Source organism: Schistocerca piceifrons, chromosome 10, assembly GCF_021461385.2.
Source record: "Schistocerca piceifrons isolate TAMUIC-IGC-003096 chromosome 10, iqSchPice1.1, whole genome shotgun sequence".
Lineage (NCBI taxonomy): Eukaryota > Metazoa > Arthropoda > Insecta > Orthoptera > Acrididae > Schistocerca > Schistocerca piceifrons.
In genome coordinates this window covers 128,879,668-128,904,701 of record NC_060147.1, presented here as the reverse complement: position 1 = coordinate 128,904,701, position 25,034 = coordinate 128,879,668, and the positions used below count along the sequence as shown (strand labels likewise).

Below are 25,034 nucleotides of genomic sequence, written 5' to 3'. Positions count from 1 at the left end.
AGACAGCAAAAATCTTCACCTTGCAATATGTGAAGAACTTTTGTATTGTGCAAATGAGAACAAGATGTTCCTTAAGACAATCATAACTGGTGACAAGATGTGGGTCTATAGTTATGATGTTGAAGCCATGGTTCAATCTTTACAATGGATTGGTACTCTAAGATCAAAAAAAGCTTGTCAGGTCAGGTCAAATGTTAAAGACATGTTGGTAGTTTTCTTTGACTTCTACAGATTAGTTCATCATGAATTCAGGCCGAAGGGACAAACTGTTAATCGATGATACTATCGGGAAGTGTTGCAACACCCGCAAGAAAATGTGAGAAGGAAATGGCCTGCAAAGTGGTGTGACAGTTAACAGCTCTTGCATCACAATAATGCACCTGCACATTCATCCCTTTTGATGTGTGACTATTGCACAAAAATTGAAATAGGTGTGCTCCCTCATTGTCCATACCCTCCAGGCCTGGCCACTATGATGCAGCAATGTATACACTGATGGCTCTTGGACTGACTGTGGGGTCGGGTGTGCCTTCATCATTGGCACCCTTGTCTTTTAATATCAGGTTCCAGCACACTTCTCAGTATTTACAGCCAAGCTCTTCACCTTGTCTCAAGCCACAGAGTACATCTGGTGACACAGCCTTTTCAATTGTGTCCTCTGCTCAGACTCACTCAGTGCTCTTCAAAGTCTATGTGCACTGTACACCACCCATCCCATAGAGCAGTGGGTCCAGGAAAACTGTCAATTGCTCACTCTTGGTGGAGCCAGTGTGATGTTTCTGTGGGTTCCTGGTCATGTACGACTGCCAGGAAATGAGGCTGCTGACACTGCTGCCAAACCTGCAGTCCTCATACCTCAGCCCATGAGTACCTATATTCCCTCTGATGATCTCTGTGTTGCTGTCTGTGTCCCTTTGATATCGCCAATGGTCCTCCCTTCACAGCAATAAGCTCCACCTTATTAAGCCTGTCCCAGTGGCTTGGATGACCTCCTCTTGGCCTTCCCGCTGGGAGGAGGTTTTTTAAATTCAGCTGTGTATTGGGCACTGCCCCTTTAGCTATCATCATTTGCTAAGTGGCACTACCCCACCACTTAGTACACATTGCACTCAAGTTTTAACTGTCTGCCACTTCGTAATGGAATGTCCATTTTTTAACCTTTTATGTTCCCTTTTGGGCTTGCCATCTGAGTTATAGGCCACTTTAGCAAATTACGTGCAAGCTGTCAACCGCATCTTACCTTTTATACACCAAAGCAATAAGGTGAAGGCCATTTAATTTTTAGTTTCGGACCTCTGTTTCCATATTGTGTCTTTTTAGCCATTTTTCCACGTGCCTGTTTTTAGCTGTCTTCTATTATGTCAGTAGGGACTGACATACAGTAATTTTTTAACTCCTCTCTGTCTTCGTGTTCTATAGTATTGACTTGGGCATGTATGACCCCGGTTGTTTTTGCACCCTACAGCAAAACAAAACCAAAACAATGATCCAGCAAGAGGCATTCTGACTGTTTCTGTAAGTGGAAACAGCATTGGGAGTGGTGTATCAATTGTGGAAGAGAGAATAATAAGTAAAAGGTAAGCACAGAAAAATTTTGTGGAAGAAGTTTAGGAATTTTTTGATGAAACTTCATACTATATTGTCTTCTATGTAAAGATATAATTTCTTCTTTACCACACAGTTCCAGAAAGACAAAATTGTGGACATAATCTTTGTATTTAGATACACCATGCATTGTCCTGTGCTAAGGCAATGCTCTGCTGTTGCAGATTTATGCTGCTGGCCCAGACATGTGTGACAGTGGTGTTTATGTCTCGCACGGTACAGCTAGTCTGGCCTTTACACATCATCCCACACTCACGCCCATTTCCTGGTGTCAAATTGGCTTTAACAGAGTTTTGCAGCAGGGCAAAAGATGAGCATAATATTGTGTCTGTTGAGGGATGACTGATCTTAATTTTCACTACATATCCATAAACTTGAGTTTCTTCAGTTATGATACATTTCAGTAGTTATACATCATTGTTGACTTCACCTGGTGTCTCCTGCTTAACTCAGAGTTTTTGCTATCTTTGTTTGGAATTCAACCATTATTGAAAGAATTTTGCTGTTACACCATTTCACACCCAAGAAATAAAAAGAAAAAAAATTAATAAATTAATGGTATGAGGCAGTTGATACACCAACATCAGAAACTTCTCTCAAAGTAATATGGTGATTGTTGATAATCATTTACTTCACTTTTCCACAATTTCATCAGTTGATGATGTGCTGAGGCATCCAGTATGCTTGTCATCTTCATGCCCTTCATCAAAACACTTACACCACTCATAAATACTAACTTTACACCTAGCACTCTCACCAAAAGCAGTATTCAACATTTCTAAGACTTTGGTGCACATTATTCCATTATTATTGCAAAATTCAAGGGAGGGGAGGGGGAGGGAGTATTTGCACACAGCTTTAAATGTCTAAAGGTATTATGTTTTAAATTGGAACACACAATCTGCTTGCAGTTCCAGACCACGTTTTTCTCCTATTCAAAATAGCAAACCAGTGTTCAGTTTCTTACTGTATGAATGTATCATATTCATTTTTTGTGACCAGTAACATCTATAAAATTATTATTCATGTAATTTTTCACAGTACAAACTACACTAGAATTGATTGAATCAATAAATTGGTAAGTATCCATTAGCACAACAAACTGTACTGAAAAGGGTACATTTTGGATAGATGTTTAATGTGTACTTTCATAATATACAAGTATAATCACCAAATACGGGACAATGATTTTGCAAACACTTAAATCAACAATTTCACTGCTCAGTTCACAGTGTGGGACATATGACACAACTTTTTCATAACACTGGGTTAAAACGATAGACTAGATTGCAATAGACTGTTGTTTTAATGCAGTTGTAGCCCAGATTCCTGTTACTCCTTTGTACCATGTTACCCAAGTTTATGAATTTGTCGCAACACATGAGTGATTGTGAGATTTAGTACAAGCTGCACAAATATTATGGATAATAATTAATCAGAACTTGGTACTCTACAAGATGTTCTCATATATTCATTTCTGGTCCCTGAGTGAAAGGAAATGTAGCTGCAGTTTTTCTCACATCATCATACCGAACACTATTAGCTAAACATATTGAATAAAATAAATATCTTTATATATAAAATCTCATCCATTAATGATGCTGTAGAACCAACTGGCTGTATGTTAAATGAAATATGATTATAGAGAACTGCTGCAACATTTTACAATATCAGCACTGTGTTCACTTACCTCCAAACAAACACAAAATACATTACTTTTATTTATTTTTGCAGGTGATAATTTCAATTTTATGACATACTACTCATATGTACAGTGTAACATCCCTGTTCAAAATATTGTTGTGATAATAAATTGTAAGTGGAGATAACCTCCAAGGTGGTGTGTCCTAGGCAATGCTCTGTTTATTCAGAGCAGTGAAAAGTCTTCACACATGGCAGCTAAATCGAACATGTCCAGTGCCATAAGAAATGAATTATACAAAATATAACAAACAGTTCCTTTAAGAACTCATTGGCAAAGGAAATATAACCACAATCCAAGTTCTACAACTCAACATTGAAGGCCTACACCAAGACAAAGGAGAATAGCTGAGCAGAGTAGGTAAAGAAAATATGAATGACATTATCACACTCCTGGAAATGCATGTATTGAGTAAGAAACAGTCCTACAGAGAAAAAGTTCCTGCATACAAAATTGTTGGAAGCATAGCCTCAGAAATTCATGGCAGCATAAAACACATTCACAACAATATTAAAAAACATAAAGCTATTGACATTGGCAGAGAACACAATGTAGTCTATCTTCCTTGATTTATCAGGGCTAAGAGTAATGTCCATTTACAAACACCTAACACTGGTTGTCCAAATCCACCATTTCCTACTTTAAAGCACCAAGTGATTTACTTTGAACATTTCAACTGCTGTCATACCATCTGAGGTATGCCTTGAACAACAAATACAATGAGATATTAGTGAACTAGATGGAAGAAAACAGCCCAAGCCTTGCATACTATGCTAAAGATCTAAAAACATTACAATCAGCAAGGTGGCAAAGTGAAACAAACCAAGATGTCTGCCTAGTAACTACTGACATTCAGATGATACTATTATCCAAGTTGAAAGTCCTGCCTGGCTTCCCACATTCCCAACATAGACCAGTTATTACAAATATTGTCACATAAATTCCTTTGATAAGAACAGCTCAGAAACCACACTGGAATTTGAGGAAAGCAGACTGGGAATCTTATTTGAAAGAAATTGACTCAAATGCACACTTGAAAGCACCTAAAGTAGCCAACTATAAAAGCTAGCAGCAAAGCAACATATTCCATAAGGTTATAGGAAAGTATACAACTCATTTTGCAACAAGCAGGTGGAATACCTATATAGAGAATATCAAAACATGGGTAACCCAGCCCTGGGAGACAGAATCTTAGTCTATTAATGAATCACGCAAGAAAAGACAGACAGAAGCAACAGAAAAGCTAGATTTCACTAATAGCAGTCAGAAAGCATGGTCCCACCTACAAAATGAGGTGGATCAGCAGTCATTCTGAATCAGGAAACTTATATAATACCTTCCCAAGTAGCATTACAAATAAAGAAATGCACAGAAAGTATACAGGTTGATCCCATTTTCGAAAAAGAAATAAACATCTAACTCAGGGACAAAAGAGGAAAAAATAGAGGACGCTAATCTCTCCGTACCCTTCACAGAGGAGAAACTTGATGCGGAAACCAAATCGTTCAAAAACAGGAAAGCTGCTGGATTGGATAGTGTACATCCCAAGTTCATTAAACAAAATGCTGGACACCAGAAAAATTCCTCATAAATTTAAAATTGGAAAAACTATTGCTATACTCGAGTCAGGAAAATTTAAAGAAGTGAGCCATCGTCCAGTTGCGTTACTGAACATTTGTTACAAGATGCTAAAACGATTTATTTTTAACTGAATACATCTAATAACTGATGCCACAACCGCCTACCCTAGCAGGATTTTGTACAAATTGAAGCTGCTGTGAGCAAGCTCTCATCCTAGTATCATTTACAGAAGAAGGTTTCCAAAAGAAAAAGAAAACCTCAGTGGCATTATTGGCCTCACAAAAGCATATGAAACCATGTGGATGGCTGGATTAATATATATGCTAAACCACACAGTTTCAATCCCAAAGATCACATCAATGGAAACCGTTCTTAAAAAGTGCTCTTTTAAATTAACATTGGAAAAACTCCAAGTAAATTCTCTACCATAGAATCATGTGCCACAGGGCTCTGTTCTGGCACCACTTTTATTTAACTTTTACACTATCGGCATAGTCACCACTGATTCTGTTAAGTTTAGCTACGCTGATGACCTAGCTATAACAAAACAACCAAAGAAGTAGAACAAACACAATCAGATAGAAAAGCTTTACCAATATTACAAAAAGTGGAGGCTTTGCCCAAACCCTATTAAAAAAGAAGTCAGCTTATTCCACCTAACCAACAGAATGGCAAACAGAATTAAATGTTATCTTATGTAACAAAACAGTGAGACATAGTTGACTCCTCAAATATTTGTATGTGACTCTTGACAGATCACTATCATTAAGGAAATACCTAGAACAGGACAGAAAGCTACAATCAAGAAATAAGATAGTACGGAAACTTGCTTATTCTAACTGGGGATTAATGCAGATATTTTAAGAACAACAGCACAAACACTTGTTATTGTGGTGCTGAATACTGTTCTCCTGTTTGAAGTAGTAGGAGCTCCTAGTAGGAGTGAACCACCTATGAAAATTAAGAAGCTCCTTCAGTCATACTGAAACTGGCAAACTGGCTATGCCATGACTAAAGCAACACTAACAAGCGGGGAATTACCAGTAATGACCAGTGTGACTGTTGAACTTTGGGACAAACACTGAAACACATTTTGTACAACTGCCTATAAAGAAAATGCAAGGGTACCTGGAAATACTTTGCAGAAGCAATACCAGCAGCAGTTAACTCAGTGTTGGAGTGTTTCAATATCCAGCTATGATGGAAAATGGATGTGCTAAAATATATAAAATAATTGCTCAGCATCAGTTTAGAAACACTGAAAAAATTCTTATATGAGAAACTAGTGCAGAAATGTTACTATTCAGTAGAAGAATTCATAAATGACAATTTGAGCAGGAGAGAGCAAATACTTAGGACTGTTAATCTTAAAAGTTTGTTACTTTTGAAGAAAAATTATTAACTGCTTAATGAAGTAATTATTCAGTAGTGTATATTATATTACTGGTATTATAAGGAAAATTGTAAACCAGTTTTTTGTGTTTTGACAAGTCTCCTGTACTTTTAATTCAATGGCTTGAAATTGTATGTAATGAGACAATAAACTTCTACTTCTACTGCTTCTACTATTATAATGTTCAGTTATTCCAAATTATTGATTTCAAGTGCTTCAGGTAAAAGATGAAGCATATTGACAATACTAATTTTCTTTAGAACAGGAGATGTTCATGATACTAAACAGTACTTAGCTTTGTGTGTTGAGTCATTGAGGAATATATTGTTCTAATTTGCTCTCCACAAAAAGTCTTAAACTGTTCCTATATGGAGTAAGTTGGCATCTGTTTTCAACATGTGACTAGAAAAATCTTTAAATAAAAACTCTAACAGCCTGTGTAAATTAACTTGCACATTTGTTTCATAAAATTAACTTCCACACATTTCAGGTCTTAGCCAAAACTTAGACAATCAACAACTCGACAAGTATAAGCATTATCAAAGATATCGTTTTGATTTATTTAAAGTTACAGATAGTATTAATGAAATTAAATAAGCACACCATGATGCACATCACAAATTGCAATTATGTCCCTGTGGTAAGATGTAATAAAGTCTCATATTTTGCAAACCAAACTCATCGTGTGAGTATTTTTAGCAGTTAGTATTACAAATTGTTAATTTTGGATATAATTAAACTGACCTGTCTCTTTTTCTTCATTTGTGTCAGTTTCGTTAACATTTTACATCCTTTGATATATATTATTCTACTCACATTTGTATTAAAGATTGAGGTTATGATCTGTTTGAGACGGATAATTATGAGAGGCATCAGTAAGTAATGTAACACATTTTTTTCTGTAAGCAAGTTGGTGTTATTCATGAATCCAATAACACTGTATTATTCCCCACTCTTCTGGCTACAGATCTCCATTCAATGTGTCGGTCTTACGCCACCTTACTGGCAGGGCCTGTATGCCCACGTGGTGTCAGTCCAGTGGTTGATTTCAGAGCCAACGTCTTGCTGCATCAAGAAGCTCTCCATCATCTGTGTACTGCTTCCATTGGAGTGCATCCTTGGTTGGGCCAAACAGATGGATGTTGGAAGGTGTGAGATCCAGGCTGTAGGGCTGATGATGAACAATAGTGAAATCAAGTTTTCTGCGCTGCTCTTGGGTGGCTGCATTGTAACTGGGAAGGAGAAGTTAATTTGCATTTTTGTGGCAACAGATAGGCTGAAGTTGTTTCTTCAGTTCCCTGAGGGTAGTACAATACACTTCAGAGTTAATTGTTGCTCCCGTGAGGGAGGAAATCAAACAGAATAACCCTGGAAGACTGTCTCCGTGACTTGTGCAACTCTGAACTTTTTCTTCAGAGGAGAGGTAAAGTGGTGCCATTCCATGGATTTGCTTTGAAGTGATTAACTCTTGCTACATCATCTATGATGATGATGAAACAAAAAATTGTCACAGTCAGCCTCGTAACATGCAAGAAATTCTGCACACGTGCTCCATTGCTCTTTACGGTCTCTTATTGGGTGGCGAGGAACTGCGTAGGCATTCCCCAAGTGGTGAATGGGTGTGTCATCACTACAAACAGAGCAGCTTAGCTGTGCAGCAAAATGTTTGACAGTGATCCTGCACATTTCAACGATGCAGCCAGCCGACACGTGAGGGATCAGACAGGTTTGTGTGGTGAACTAGTTGGTGCGATGACAGATGCCTCACCCAAAAACTCACCTTGCTTTTGTTAAATGCCAGCTCTCCATAGACATTCTGCAATCACCTACGAGTATCTGTGATGCTCTGATTTTCCACAAAAAGAAATTCGACGACAGCTCGCCACTTGGAATACCCCTCCATTAGAGAGGCTACTTGTAGCGCCAGCACTCATCAGAACTTCATGAAGCTGTAGGTACTGAAACGGGAATATTCCATGATGTTCGCCAACAAATGACACTCTTTTTTAACCAAAATTTGCTGAGAAAAAAATGTGTCTCATTACTTGTGGAATGCACCTGCTATACGTGCTACAAAAGCTGGGTAAAGGCAATATTAATAATAATAAAGGTACTGTTAATAATAATTAGTGGAAGTGGGAAATAATTTGTGTTCATATACATTTACCTGCAAAATGCAGTTTGAAGTGTATTGTTATCTTTAGTACAATGATGTACCTCAATTGCATTAGAACATTAACAGAAGCAGTGCATGAATTACACGGTTTTAATGATTCCGCTTGCAGGACAGTGCCATTGCCCACCCGGCTGGTTGGGGAGCGACTGTTCAGAGAGGTGCCCAGAGGACACGTACGGCACAGACTGCAGTCAGCGCTGCATGTGCCAGAATGGCGGGAAGTGCCGCGGCAGCGATGGAGTATGTAACTGTGCTGCCGGTTGGATGGGCAAGCACTGCACACAAGGTGAGGACAGGGGGTGGGAACAACTGGTAGTTGGGCTGACAAATGTACTGTGTTTTTTGTTCACTATATTTTAGCCTTAAATTCTGATAATGTATGAGAGGATACCCAAAAGAAACTGAACAAATTTTTTGATGGGCTGAGATTTTGTAGTACTATGTTTTGCCACTATGAGCACATACAGCAAACGTTCCAGAGTCGTAAATTGAGTGCTGTCACTGAAGGAGGTTCGGGAGTAGTTGTGGCAGAGTTTTTATAATGACAACTGTTTTGTGTGATTTTAGTTTTCACAATGGCTGATTTTCATGCACAGTGTGTGTCAGTGAAATTCTGCTGGAACCTAAACCCTTGAAATGTTAAAACCAGCATAGTTTGGTGGTGATGTGGGGAAAAATGAAGTGTTTCAGTGTTTTCCCCATTTCAAAAATAGTGACATGCCAGTTGAACACACACATTGTTCTACTCGTCCTTCCATGGCCCAAACACGTGAAAATGTTGAAAACACTCATGCAATCATTAACAAAGATAAAGGCAGACTATTGAAGAAATAAATTAAACAAATTTGCATTTGAAAATGTGGATAACTATCACCTATATAATGGGATGACAATAATGGGAATTTGTACCACACTGGGACTTGAACCTGGTTTTTCCACTTACCATTAGGCTATTCGAGCACAACTCATGGCCAATCCCAAACTTCCACGTACCATCAGCCATGCATCTACAACCTGTACTCACACACATATTCCCATGCAGGGGAACAGGGGAGATACACACAAAAAAAAACTTGAAAGTTGCTTGCCCAGTGTCAGCAGATAAATACAATATTACAGTGCCTTTGTTCATTGTATCATATTCCTGAATAACACATGCACTACACTTAAAAAAAAAGTGTCCTCTGCAGACGAATATACACGAGTGTATGAGAGCAGTAGACACATGACTGACAAGATGTGAAAGTTTGTGTTTGGCTGCGTGTCATGCTCAGACAGCCTCATCGTAAGCCAACCACTCATTATAAGCACGAAATCTGAGTTAGAGTCCTGGTCTGCCACAGATTTTTGTCATCCTCATTCCATTATACAGCTCATGGTTGTCCATATTTGCAACTGTGAATACATTTAACATATTTTGTAATGGCTTTAGTTGCCACTGTGCCTATTCCTTCAGATATTCATGCATGCATGCATACATACAATCAAGTCAGTGGAAGACTTAACATTCACCTGGCCCCAAAAAACATATCGAGTGAAATCAGACATTCAGGCAATGCTGATTTGTTTTATCAATGTGAGAGGAGTCATCAGTAGGGTTTGTTAGACAGTTAACCAGGCTTTCTGCTTGAGTGTTTTGAAAAGGTGGCACAACAGTGTGCAGCTGAAGCAGCCTCATTTGTGACAGTTGGGTGACTGGTTTTTCCATTGTGGAAATGCCCCTGCTCACATAGCACTGTCTGTGTGACAGTTCTTGATCAAAATTGGTATCATCCCCATTTGTCGTGCTCCCACCACTGACCTTTCCCTGTATGACTTTTTTCCCATTTCCTAGTATGAAAAGAGACATGAAAGGAAAGTGTTCTTCTGATATTGCTGAGGTGAAGGAAGAAATGATGGAGGCACTGTCAAGGACCATGAAAGATGAGTTTAAGCAATTTCTTGAAAAATGGAATAAAGGATTAGACAAGTGTATTAGTGCAAGGGGATTGAATTTGTGCTTAAAACATGAATAAATACGTAATAAATAAGTATGTTTGGAGTTTTTCAGATACCCCCTTGTATGTTACACTTTCTTCACTTCCAGCTCTCATTTGCACATTTTGTAAGTTCGTGTACCTGATATTGAGTCTTCAGTAGCCTTGTACTGATAACTGGCTTCCATCCGTTGAAGGATCAGGTGACCATATGTCAAATAATTTACACAGAACTGTTATAATTAATTTGCAATCTCATCAGGTTTACTTATACCCAGTGTTCCCTTTTTGGTGATAAGCTTTGCCACAAATGATAGTTAAAATATTTGCACCAGGTAGGCAAACCACATTGATAGATAGCGTATAACAAAGTTTTCTAGTGGCAAGCTAACACAATGTTTCATAGTTTTGTCAAGGACATTCACATTTTACAGTCTGGCACTGACTGACTAATAGCATATGACTTTTACATTTCAATGTCTGAAGACAGATTGTCTCAAAGTCAATATACATTGTAACTCGCTGTTGACTATGTGGTGTATTGTTTTGGTAGGCTAACAAGAACTCACTCATAACACAATGTTTATGTTCTGGCAGTGAAACAGGAACTGACTGTCATGCCTACTCATGTTGTTTTGGTGCAAGAGTTTGCAGAACTTTCGTTCTGCGTATTAGTATTCCAGTTGCTGCGGGTTTATTTATTGATTGTCAGTTTTTCTTTATTGGTCTCTGTTGGTATCTCAGTTAAAATGTTGTCATTTTGTGACTTAGAGATAGTGAGTGGCGCTGTGGACAACGGAATGTGGAACAGCAAGTGGAACTAGATTTGCATAATATTAAAAAATAAAAGATGTCAGTACCTTTCAAATGTAGATGTAAAAGACAAAAAAACATTAGGACACAAAGACATGGTAGACAAACAAACAAGCCTCTTTGACTATGACCTGTACAGCTGGAAAATAACAAAAACAGTAGCTACTATGTTATGAATGTAAATTTCTGTGGATTCCCAAACCCTGGAAAAAAGTTTTGAGAAAATTAAATTTTCCAAATTGAATAATTTACAAACCAGCAAGTTGTTCTAGTCAAAGTAGGCATTTTTGGAATTTGAAAAATCTGGGCTGCAAAATTATGGTACCAAATTTTAGAAATAATCACTAGTTGACATGTCAGCTTCTGTGGAGGCACCAGCGGCTACAGCTGGCAGCTCTGCTGTCAGCCTCGTGACACTCAGCATGTTGAGACTGGAACATTCTGGTAGACAAACACTGTGGATGTGAATAACTTCTGAAATATCCAACTTTTGGAAAAAGTAGGATAACTGTTGAGAGCTTTCAAATGAGCTGTGTTACTTTAGAAATGAACAGTTGTTTACTCACTGAAAATACCACCTGACAGTGTTTTGTGTGAATCACGAGTCCTGAATATTTCTTTAAATAGAATATTTTGATAACAACTGAGTGTACTACTACCATTGAAATTTATAAAATATCGAGCATGTAATAAATTTCGGTGTAAAAAAGTGTGAATAAGAAATTAGCAGTTTTGTGTAACTATTATGTATGAGCACTCGACAAAATGAGATCAAGTAGAGAAAAAATTGTATTAATAAGAGGAGTGGTATAAATAAAAGTAGGAAGTCTCACCTTGCTTTTTTACAATGTGTTCTCCATTATTGTACAGGGTCTTAAAAAAAAAGGCCAACTAACAAGACCAGAGTGCGCTGGGGAATATCAATTTTAACTAAATTTTGAAACTTCCTGGCAGATTAAAACTGTGTGCCAGACCGAGACTCGAACTCGGGACCTTTGCCTTTCGCGGGCAAGTGCTCTACCAACTGAACTACCCAAGCACGACTCACGCCCTGTCCTCACAGCTTTACTTCTGCCAGTACCTCGTCTCCTACCTTCCAAACTTAACAGAAGCTCTCCTGCGAAGGTAGGAGACGAGATACTGGCAGAAGTAAAGCTGTGAGGACGGGGCGTGAGTCGTGCTTGGGTAGCTCAGTTGGTAGAGCACTTGCCCGCGAAAGGCAAAGGTCCCGAGTTCGAGTCTTGGTCCGGCACACAGTTTTAATCTGCCAGGAAGTTTCATATCAGTGCACACTCCGCTGCAGAGTGAAAATCTCATTCTGTTAACTAAATTTTCTTAAAAACTTGAGCTGAGAAATGAACTGTTTTGGAGCTCTGTCCAAAAAATTACACAGAAAATTGAAGACAAGTATGCATTAGGCTCATTGCAGATGTGAGTAACAACAACATGTGCTCATTACATCATCAGAAATGTTTCAGAGCACACATGGTACATCACAGCAAGAATTGTGCAGCAGTACTTGGCTGGAAGGCAAACTGGTATGGCTATAAGCTGAAGAAATCAGGCAGTGTGGCTGCTACACCATAAACCAGTGGTTAAATTAAAATGACTGATATAACAGAACATATTTTAAATGGTTATTATTGACTGAAGATTTGTACAAACAAATGGAAGGGCTCTCGCTATGACACAAAGCAATTGGCGTATAATGCTATTTCAAGTTTTTACTGACTGCATACGAGCAAAAATGCCCTCAGTGGAACACAAGCATAAAATAGTTTAACAGTGATGCCTCTTTACATCACTTCTTAGCTGATCCAGTTGCGAAGCAAAACCCTCGCAAAACTTTTCACGCTCTTTAAATTGTGTGGTTCTTTTCTTAATCTTACAACAGTACTCTTTGCAAGTTGCATGGCATATTTGAGGCTATTTCTTCACCTCTTCAATAAACAGATCCACATTCAAACTGGCTGCATCCATGGCAGCTGTTGCTAGGGTTGCAAACAAGTGTCCACTGCCCAGTTCTTCCACAAAAACTGGTGCTGCACTAAAAGTTAATGCCGTTAGTTTGTTAAGGTGATAAGCTGTACTGCAGGAGAAGCAGTACACCGAGATAGTAGACACGTTCCACTATAACGTGCAATGTTATTAATAATGAAATCTAAAGAAAACATGTTTTCATTTGTGCAAATTTACAGAAAGAATGAATGAAATTTTAGTGGAGCATAGCAGCAACTTACTCCAGTGGTTCTCAATCTTCCTGAAATCATAACCCCTGATTAACATTCTAGGGTATTACTACAATAACAATAGTCCGCCTGCTTAGCTGGGTGGTAACATGCTCACCTCCCATGCAAGCGGGCCCATGTTCGATTCTCGGCTGGGTTGAACATTTTCTCCACTCATGGACTGGGTGTTGTGCTGTCCTCACCATCATTTCATCCTCATCACCGGCACACAAGTTGCCCAGTGAGGCTCCGACTGAAATAAGACTTGCATTTGGTGGCCCAGCTTCCCCGGATGGGCCCTCCCGGCCAACGATGCCGCACAATAATTTCATTTCACAATAAGAATTTCAGCATACAATGTTACCCATTTCACAGGATTTAAAGTTGACTATTATTGAGTGCTACTGGAAATTAACTGATTTGTACTTCATCACCTGAAAGGTTACATATTGAAAGTATGCAATAGTTACTCTTGCAGGAATTGAACCAATGGTAGGTTGTTGAAAAAGTAGAAGCTGTAATCATGCAAAAATATGGTTGCCAGCCTAATCAGGCAAAAGTAATTTCAAGCAGATGAAAAGAAAATCAAGTAAATTAACTGCTGTATTAAACTTTGGCTCTAATTGGAATCTGTTTGGTACATCAGACATGAAATCAACAGCATGTATTAGCAAAATGATTCCCTGCTACCATCCTTATATCCTTGTTCTGTTTTATATCACTCTGCAACATTATGGCCAGATATTTAAACAGTACAACTATGCCAAGCAGCACAACACCAATGCTGTATTTTAACGTTATGAGATTCACAGTGCAGCAGTTTGTGTGTTGATATGAAGCTGCCTGTAAGTGTGCTGGTCCAGTACTTGAACCTGGGACCCTTACCTTTACCAGGCCAGTGCTTTAGCGACTGAGCTACCCAAGCATGACTCATAATATGTCCCCACAGCTTTACTTCCAGCAGTATCTTGTCTCTTACCTTCCAACATTCACAGAAGATTTCCTGTGAAACTTGAGGAACTAGCATTCCAGCAAGAAAGTATATTGTAGAATGTTGGCGAAAGTAAAGCTGTGAGGGCAAATCACGAGTTGTGCTTGTGTAACTCAGGTATGGCATATCCGTCTGAAAGGCAAAGGCCCCGAGTTCGAGTCTCAGTCCTTCACATAGTTTTAATCTTCCAGGAAGTTTAATATCAGTACACACTCTGCTGCAGAGTCGAAAATTCGTTCTGGAAACTTAACCCAGGATGTGATTAACCGATGTCTCTGCAGTGTCCTGTCTTCAAGAGTGTCAGTCTCGCAAGCTTCACAGGAGAATTACTGTGAAATAGGGAGTATACGAGAAGAGGCGCTGGTGGAAATAAAGCTGTGAGGATGAGTTGTGAGTTGGTACCTCAGTTTGTAGGGCACTTGCCTGCAAAAGGCAAAGGTTCCAAGTTTGAGTCTCGATCCAGCAGACAGTTTTAGCCTGCCAGGTAGTTTCAAGTTTCATTACAAAATTTGAATTAATGTGCATTTTCATTTTACATTTAGAGCAGCTGCTACACATCACACCAGCTAGAACTTTGTTTTGCTTACTACAAACACAGCCATTTGTATTGTAGTGTTAATGGCAGCCTACACATGGGACAACAATTTCTGTCTGTTGCTCATTTGTGACCAGTGGTTTGGGATGACACAGTAGCAGGTGCATATGTGGAGGGGCTATGCTGTGCTTGATGTTCAGTAAGGCAGCCATCCATCTTGGCAGTCAGTCTTGGCCAATTGGAACCTCGATAATGAGTATGCCTGCCACCATGTTACTCTGCAGTCCAACATTTGGCCACTGTTATGTGCAAATGTCCCATAAATCGAGATAGTGCAGTATTGGACTATCTGGCCAAGTGGAGATCCACAATTAGGTGCCTTTCAAACTATAATCAGGTGCTGATAATGCTGTCTCACACAAGTATGCAGATTCTCCATGTCCTTCAGAGTGATCACTCAATATCCAATGCTGTTCACACCACTGAGTTACACCGCCAGGCATAGCAACATACTAAAAAGGAACATCATTAACACAGTTGGATTGCCACTCTACTTGTCATAGAGACCTGTAATTCTAATAATTGACGTACCCACAGATGGGTATGTGTATGAATTTACATCGACATCCAATCATCTCTTCTGCGTGTTTCAGTTCGTTCATCACACACACACACACACAGTGCAATTCACTTGTTGAGCCAAACAAATTGTAAAAAAAAATGACTACCTTAAGGAGCAATGTTTCTCATAACAAGTGGTGGTGATTTAGTGTGATGTCACCAGTTGCTTGCATGTGGCAGGGGAAATGTTCAACAATATCAACAGTATGAACACCTTTCGTTGTTGGCAGCAGCACATGAGCAATGTCTTTAGTACGTACTGCAGCCTGGATTTAGTACTCTTTCTACTGCCATTATAATGCATATAGTGCAGCTTGTGATCACACACTTTTTCTAAACTTGTGTTCACACAGTGTTTTTTGTGTGAAAATTTTAATAACTTTCATAGAAATGTCGCCAAATATGATCATAAGAGAGAGAAAATTACCTTCAAAATCAAAAGTAAATTCATTGAAAAATGAGAAGGTGTTGTGAGCACTGCATGATCTATCATGCATGTACAATCAGTCTACTCAACTATTTGCACCATCCTCAAGAACAAGGAGAAGATTAAAGAGACGGATGCTTCAACGGGAGTGACAAGGGTATCTGCACACCGATACCACAATTGGACATCCACTGCATTGCGACATGTGGCCCTTCCAGATAAATCAAGTTTTATGCCCCATCAGACAGATGGCTGTTGGTGTGTACAGCGTGAAAGCCAACACTTTGCAACATCTGTCAGGAGGGTTATGATCAGGGGAATGTTTCTGTGGCCTACGGGATTCCCTCAGTCATCTTGTCATTCTGGAACATTCAATGGATCAACACAAGAAAGAATTAATCCCCAGGGGAAGTGTCCACCCCTACACGCAATTTGTTTTTCCTCGGCACAGTGGCATCTACCGATAGGACAGTGCAGTGTGTCACACAGCTCGCATTATGTGTGTGCAGTTCGAAGAGCACCAGGATGAGTTTACTGCTCTCCCTTGGCCACCAAACTCTCTGGATCTAAACCCAAATGAGAATCTGTGAGACCACCTCCATTGATCTGTTTGTGCCACAGATCCTCAGCCAAGCTGGCCTCAGCACTGGAGTCGGCATAGCTCCACGTTGCTGTCGGTACTTTCCAGAACGTCGTTGACACTCTTCCTGCCAGTCTCGCAGCTGTCTGTCCTATGAAAGGCTGTTGGTCAGGCCTTTGACAAGTGCTCATAGTAATGTGACTGGGGAGTGTATTTATAATGTGACTTTTCTTTTTTAAAAAGATATGACAATATTTTTTGAGTGCACTTTATACATTTTGGATGGCAAATGCGCGTTCAGTATGAGAAGTTACATAACAGATCTGTGAGCCTCTCCGCCTCCCCCCTCTCCCATGCCCCATCCCCCTCCCACCTCGCCCTTCCTCAGGCTGCAGAGTGTGTAATGTGCAATTGTTTTCTTCTTGTTCTTTTCAGTCTGCCCTGAAGGCTATTATGGTGATCATTGCATGGAACTGTGTGAATGCAAGAATGAGAACTTCACTTGTCATCCAGTCGACGGTTGTGTGTGCCGGCATGCATTCACAGGTAAGTGTCCATCTGTTAACTTCTGATAAGTTCCTTCCTAACAATAGTCCATCTCATTTTGTGTATATATAGTTCCTGGATTTCATATATATTTCTATCTTTTCTTTGTTGCCGTTTGTCTTTTGAGTACTGCTCCTTATTTTTAATTTTTTCTCTGTTCATATCTGTCAAAACTTGGTACTTTTTTCTCAGAAGGTTTTTCCATTATTTCTTATTCTTGGATATTTTTTATTTACAGATTTTATTTGGTTTCTCTGATTCATGTTGTTGAATATTGTTTTTTACAAAATTTGCCTGACATGTCCTCGCATCCAAAAAGGATCAACACCCAAGTTTGTGTCCAGTATAATGTATAGGCTTTGGTAAATTTTTCTTATTACTACCCATTTCCTATCTAGCTTTCGTCTATATTTCATTGATCATGTTTTCCATGAAAATCCATTCAGTGCCCAAAGTTTGTACATCTAATGTTACATTTATTATCTGAGGCACAAAACACTCCTTTTGTTGTATTGATTCTTCCTCCTCCTGTTGATATTTCTTGTAAACTTCTAATAAGACATTCCAGTTTTCTTACTATCTCTGTTTTCCTTATTCATATTAGAACGTATTTAGCTGTATTTTTAAAAATATGTAAACTAAAATTTTGTTGCTATGCTTTATAATTGTTCTTTTTAGATTTTCTGGCAGTACTGTTGTTAATCACCTGCAGAAGCTGACAGTTTGACTTCATCCCATTCAGTATCTGATCTATTTCTGTGATTTCAAGCTCTGAAGTCTAAATCCATCCTTATAATTTTTTTCTGACATGAATGTATCTTCCAAGTTTGACAAATTTATTATGCCAAGATCACATGGTTATCACAAACATTCATGTTAGCAGTTTTAGGATATTATTGCCATCTTCTGATGTGATAGTTAATCCACAAACAGTTTTGCCAAGATGAATCAATCCAAGATATATGCATACTGAGCACTCTGAAAATGGTTGAAAATATGTCCATGAAATGTTCGTCGTCACATGGTAAAAAAGAGGCTGAAATTAAAATATTGGCACGGGTCCATTCTCACACATATGTGCACTTTTCATGTAGGACTTATGGAAGTGAGGGGCACAGGAAATTGGGATTGTCTACTTGCTGGCGTTGACAGTAAACAAATAGAAACACAAGGCCAATACTACATCTACATGTAAATCCATACTCTGTAATCTGGTGGACGGTACCTATACCCTTACTAGTCATGTCATGTCCTGTCCTGTTCCACTCACAAATAGAGTGAGGGAAAAGCAACTGTCTCTGTGCCTCCATATGAGCCCTAATTCTTCTATTTTACCTTTTTGGTCCTTATGCACAATGTTTGTTGAACGCAACAGAATCATTCTGCAGTCAGCTTCAAATGCTGGAATGTCTCATTCCTTCCAGGGATTCCTATTTGAATTCCCAAAGCATGTCTGTAACATTTGCATGTTGTCAGAAACAAATCTAGGTACCTGCCTCTGAATTGCTCTGATGTCTTCATTTAATCTGACCCGGTATCTATCCCAAACACTTCAGCAGTACACAAGAATAGGTCACACTAGCTTCCTATATATGGTCGCCTCTACAGATGAACCACACTTTCCTAGAAATCTGCTAAAAATCTATGTTGACCATTTATCTTCCTGCCACCATCCTTACAAGTTCATCCCATATCATATTGCTTTGCAACATTATGCCCAGATATTTAAATGTCACGAGTGTGTCAAGCAGAACACTGTTAATGCTGTATCCAAACATTACAGATTTGTTTGTTCTACTCATTTGCATTGACTTACATTTTTCTACATTAATAGCCAGCTGCCATTCAGCACACCAACCAGAAATTTTGGCTAGGTCATCTTGTATCAACAGTCACTTACCGTCCTGTGCACCACATCAGAATCACCTAACAACCACAGATTGCTGCCTCCCTGTCTGCCAGATCATTTATGTATATAGAAAATAGGAAAGGTCCTGGTGCACTCCTGACGATGCCCTTCCTTCTGATTAACATGTGCTATCGAGGACAACATACTAGATTGTATAACTTAAAAAGTCTTCAAGCCATTTGCACATCTGTGAACCATCTCCTTATGCTCGTATCTTCTTTAACAGCCTGCAGTGGGGCACCATGTCATATGTTTTCTACAACTCTAGAAATATGAAATCTGCCTATTGCCTTTCATCCATACCTCGTTGTATATGATGTGAGAAAAGGGCAAGCTTAGTTTTACACAAGTGAGGCTTTCTAAACCCATGCTGATTCATGGACATCAGCTTCTCGGTCTCTGTTCTGTTATCCTAAGTTCTCCACAGATAAGTAGCATGTCTACCTTCTCTCCACTGGTGTATGTTGCAGTCACACAAACGGTTTAACAGAAGATGGCTAACTGAATAAACAGTGTGCATTTGTCTTGTGTTTCCATTCATTTGTCAGCACCAGCAATTGTAAGAGTTAGGTTATCCTGGGCTCTTGCCCTGTGTGCTAGATCAGGAAGGATAAAGTCTGTTTTATGTTTCAGTTTTAGTAATACAATGCTTCTGTGTGTGATTAGGACTCACTCTCAGAGTGTTCCGTACAAACTTTATATGCATGTAGACAGTTCCATCAGTCCCATGAATTAGAATCTCAACTATTTTTGCCTGTTATTGACATTGATGCTAGTAAGATATCAGATCCATGAATTCCAGGACTTTCAAGAATGGTCTAATTTAAATTTGAAGTTGGGTAGTGAATGAGAAAATAAATATTTATTAGTCTGACATAATTACAAATTAAAGAAAAAAAATTGTTACTTGTATTGTGAAACTTTGCTCTAGAGTCACAAAATTTGGCAAGAAGCAAACTGTAGATTTGAACATGTCAGTTAGGGAGTATCAAAATATGAGACATAAATAGCCACAGCTTTTGATTGCATGGACTTAAATCTTGACATTCTTTTTCCACAAAGGGACTGAAGACCTCATATGTAACATAAATATCAACTTGATATAGCTACTCACTCCAGAAAAAAAAGGATTTTTGCTAATTGGACAAACAGATGGGCAACAAAGTGATCCTATGAGGGTTCCATTTTTCAAGACTGAGGTACAGAACCCTGAAAACATTCTGCTATTCATATTTTTGTGGCAAAGCAAACAAAGTTATGAGAAAGGGAATTATGCTGGTTAATGTCCCCCTGGTAGCTAAACATTGTTTGCTTGATTAATATTTTATTTTGCTTCTGGACAAAAGATTGTTTAGGATGTTCAGGATAAACAGGACGTCCTATAGAATCAGATCAAGTGAAATGTGTTCACACCAGCACTGGCACTTCACAAGCTCTGCACACTGTTGGATAGTGGTGGCCTGTTTCACAGACAACAGCATCCTTTCCCCTTTCATGTCAGAGCCACTAGAAAAGTGTTTCAGTAGCATTATCTTGGTAACCTGACACACACATTCACATATTCCAGAGAATGTGACAAACGGTTGTGAATAGGATAAGTGTGACAACTGGACAGAACTGTATGGTAAATCAATTGCTGCTTTACTCATCAGGTCCCGACTGTGACATCCCACTGAGCCAGCAGCAGGAGCAGGAGATAGTCAGCTACAGGGGCATCATGGCCGGCATCGTCACATTGCTCATTCTGGTCGCCGTCACAGTTGGGCTGCTCTTCTACTTCCAGCGGCGTGTCCACAACCTGAAGACTGAGATTGCACAAGTGCAGTACAATGCGGACCCACAGAGAGTGCCAGGTGAGGGAGGCAGTACTTTGTGTACATGTGGGCCACAGTCTCAGTTTAGTTTAGCAAAATATAAGTCTGAAAACCTTCTGAGAATTTTTAACAACTTTTCCCTTGCATTTTTCTTCTGATAAATCATTCATGATCCTATGCACTTACATATGTCACTATTTATGAACAGAGGTTGCAGGGAGGCAAACTAACCAATCCCTCTTTCCTAGCTGTAGGAACTAATAGCATTGCTTAACCAAATTAGTGGGGCAAAGGAGGCACAAGTTGCTACTGGACACGGAATCATCAGCATGCGTGATGAATTCAGACACTGTGGAAGCTACAAAGCTGAGCACACCACATTGCAAGTTGAGTGGAATAGGGGGGCATAATTTATACTTGCCGGGATCAGCACTTCCGGATTTTTAGGAAGGAGAGAGGAATTTCTGGGCTTGTGTGGAAGTGTTACTTTCATGTAGGCAATTACTACAGCATGATGCTAGGTCTGGATTTCCTGATTAAGAAGAATCACTCCGAAACCAAAGTCAAATGACACTTATTGGAGCTTAATGAGGTGTCGTTAAATTCGGGGGAAACAGCCAAACGGATGCTTTGGAGCCAGATGTAGACATTTAAGCTGTGAGTGCATCCACTGGGACAGAGTGTAACAAGGTATGGGGAAGCTACTCATGGTAGACATCAGAACCAATTTCCCTGTCAATACCTTATGTGTAGTGCTGGCACCAGAGGAAAATTAGGAGGCTGACAAGGGGTTGTGTTTCATGTGCTGGAGTGTGATATGGAGACAGGAGCTCTATGGCACTCTGGTACTAATGGTTGTGGTAGATAGTTTTGGAATAGTAGATGTAATGTTATCTAAAGCAGTCACAGCATGCCATGCCAAACCACATGAGAGCTGGGTGTGCAGGCCCCTGTGTGGGCTGAGGTATGGTCTGTCTTGGCTCTTCTTGGAAACACCTGGTCATTTCACTCAGAATTGCGGTGTGGCAATTTTTGGGTGCCAAAAATCTTTTCAGTTGGGCAGAACCGTGGTGCGGTGTCACCAGTGGTTACCCTCCTTCATTATTTTATGATATGAATGTTATTAACATGCCAGTTTCTGTAAGCAAAAAAAGAGGCAGTCTAACGAGATGTCCTCGCAAGCCTATAAAATTGAATGGAAATGACAGAAGAGAGGGAAGAGAGCTCTCAGTATCTACACTCCTGCAAATTGAAATAAGAACACCGTGAATTCATTGTCCCAGGAAGGGGAAACTTTATTGACACATTCCTGGGGTCAGATACATCACATGATCACACTGACAGAACCACAGGCAACAGAGCATGCACAATGTCGGCACTAGTACAGTGTATATCCACCTTTCGCAGCAATGCAGGCTGCTATTCTCCCATGGAGACGATCGTAGAGATGCTCGATGTAGTCCTGTGGAACGGCTTGCCATGCCATTTCCACCTGGTGCCTCAGTTGGACCAGCGTTCGTGCTGGACGTGCAGACCACGTGAGACGACGCTTCATCCAGTCCCAAACATGCTCAATGGGGGACAGATCCGGAGATCTTGCTGGCCAGGGTAGTTGACTTACACCTTCTAGAGCACGTTGGGTGGCACGGGATACTTGCGGACGTGCATTGTCCTGTTGGAACAGCAAGTTCCCTTGCCGGTCTAGGAATGGTAGAACGATGGGTTCGATGACGGTTTGGATGTACCGTGCACTATTCAGTGTCCCCTCGACGATCACCAGTGGTGTACGGCCAGTGTAGGAGATCGCTCCCCACACCATGATGCCGGGTGTTGGCCCTGTGTGCCTCGGTCGTATGGAGTCCCGATTGTGGCGCTCACCTGCACGGCGCCAAACACGCATACGACCATCATTGGCACCAAGGCAGAAGCGACTCTCATCGCTGAAGACGACACGTCTCCATTCGTCCCTCCATTCACGCCTGTCGCGACACCACTGGAGGCGGGCTGCACGATGTTGGGGCGTGAGCGGAAGACGGCCTAACGGTGTGCGGGACCGCAGCCCAGCTTCATGGAGACGGTTGCGAATGGTCCTCGCCGATACCCCAGGAGCAACAGTGTCCCTAATTTGCTGGGAAGTGGCGGTGCGGTCCCCTACGGCACTGCGTAGGATCCTATGGTCTTGGCGTGCATCCGTGCGTTGCTGCGGTCCGGTCCCAGGTCGACGGGCACGTGCACCTTCCGCCGACCACTGGCGACAACATCGATGTACTGTGGAGACCTCACGCCCCACGTGTAGAGCAATTGGGCGGTACGTCCACCCGGCCTCCCGCATGCCCACTATACGCCCTCGCTCAAAGTCCGTCAACTGCACATACGGTTCACGTCCACGCTGTCGCGGCATGCTACCAGTGTTAAAGACTGCGATGGAGCTCCGTATGCCACGGCAAACTGGCTGACGGCGGCGGTGCACAAATGCTGCGCAGCTAGCGCCATTCGACGGCCAACACCGCGGTTCCTGATGTGTCCGCTGTGCCGTGCGTGTGATCATTGCTTGTACAGCCCTCTCGCAGTGTCCGGAGCAAGTATGGTGGGTCTGACACACCGGTGTCAATGTGTTCTTTTTTCCTTTTCCAGGAGTGTATTATGCAGTTGCATAATTGATAGTACTGGAAAGTTACTGTGAAACAAAACCAGAATACCGCACAGAAAGAATTCAAAGATTTAGTTGACAATGAAAGAACAAAAAATTACAATGATTGGCAGATGACATTTATTGATCTGTGCATCAAGGAGCAGTTAGTGCTAAATTTGCTGGCATGGATCACCTGAAGAAATTGGTGGTACAAGTAGTAAAATTTCTGAAGCTACAAACATTGTTCCTTTGTCAGTTGGAACAGTTTTCAATGGAAATGAGTGAAAACGGTGGAGAAGTTGTATATTACTGCAGAATACATTGGTTAAGTCAAGGGGATTGCCTGAAATAATTTTTTCATTTAAAACCTGCTATTATTGAATTTATAAAGGAAGAAGGAGAAAATTAAGCATAAAGAATGGATGGCAAACCTTTCAATTAAGTGGACGTGACTGCCCATAGTAAGACCGGCCACGTGAGACAACTTACTTCTGATGTGATGGGGGCACGTTAAAAAGAAAATCACATTGTAGAAGGGACAAATTCTGACACACAGTCCATATTCCTCAGCTCACTGGTATTAGAGAATTTATGATGTTTGAAGAATCCATTTTGGCATTGAAAGGATAGTTTTCTAAAAGTTTTGAGGATAATGTCAGTCTTAACATCTGTTTTTGAGCCAGTTTGCCATTTTAGTTGAAAATGCTCCTGTGCATGTGCAAATTCACTGGTTGATCTGCAGTGTAATTTCCATTTTAAAGACAAAACCTTATACGTTAAAAATTTCTATTACATCGACAGTGTTTTCCTCACACAGTGTTTCCATATCTCCATAATAATGTGCTTTTTTGTGAGAGGTATTTTTTGTGCATGTGTGCCTTTTTTTCGATTGTGGAACTAAGTAAGTCATGATTACATGGTGACCTGTGTGCAAAAATCTGTGACATTGTTTGTGTCTGACTGTGTGCCAACATTTGCACCAGACAAAAATTAAATTATGTCTTCAGAATGCCAAAAACACTTACATAGTGCTGAAAATTTGTATTGTCTGTGATATTTGTTGTTGAGAAATGTGAAATATAAAACGGAGTCATTTTCATGTAATGTGACATGTTTGCGGTTTCCCTCTCTTGCCCTCCTCCCTCTCGGACAGCATACTGTGATCGTGTCGGAAATGTCCATCTAGGCTGAGCACTATGGTACTTGTGCCAGGGCATTGCTTGTGGGCCAAATTCTTGGCTGCCCCTGAACTGAAGAATTAGTGATAGCTAATTCAGAGGTTTTACGGGAAGAGAATTTGGACAGTTTTACCTCATTACATGGAAAATTAGCTAATTTAGAGCGGGTGGTTATAAAAAACATAGAAGTGTTACTGGTAGAATACAAAGACTTGTACACCTGCCTGATGCTTCATCTGTGACTCTAGTATCACAACACAAAATCTAAATTGACCTCCAACTGCTAATGAGGGAATTTAGCCAACAGTTATTGAAGAAAGCACTTCT

The 25,034-nt window shown here is 40.2% G+C and overlaps 1 protein-coding gene across 1 annotated transcript in view; it reads left to right on the top strand.

Moving 5' to 3' along the window:
* Positions 1 to 25,034, top strand: part of LOC124718759 (protein draper-like) — a 174,507-nt gene that overhangs the window by 117,943 nt on the left and 31,530 nt on the right. The window contains exons 14-16 of the mRNA XM_047244373.1: positions 8,567 to 8,743; positions 17,064 to 17,174; positions 20,736 to 20,936. Coding sequence (XP_047100329.1) covers positions 8,567 to 8,743; positions 17,064 to 17,174; positions 20,736 to 20,936 — 489 coding nt within the window. The remainder of the gene's footprint in view (positions 1 to 8,566; positions 8,744 to 17,063; positions 17,175 to 20,735; positions 20,937 to 25,034) is intronic.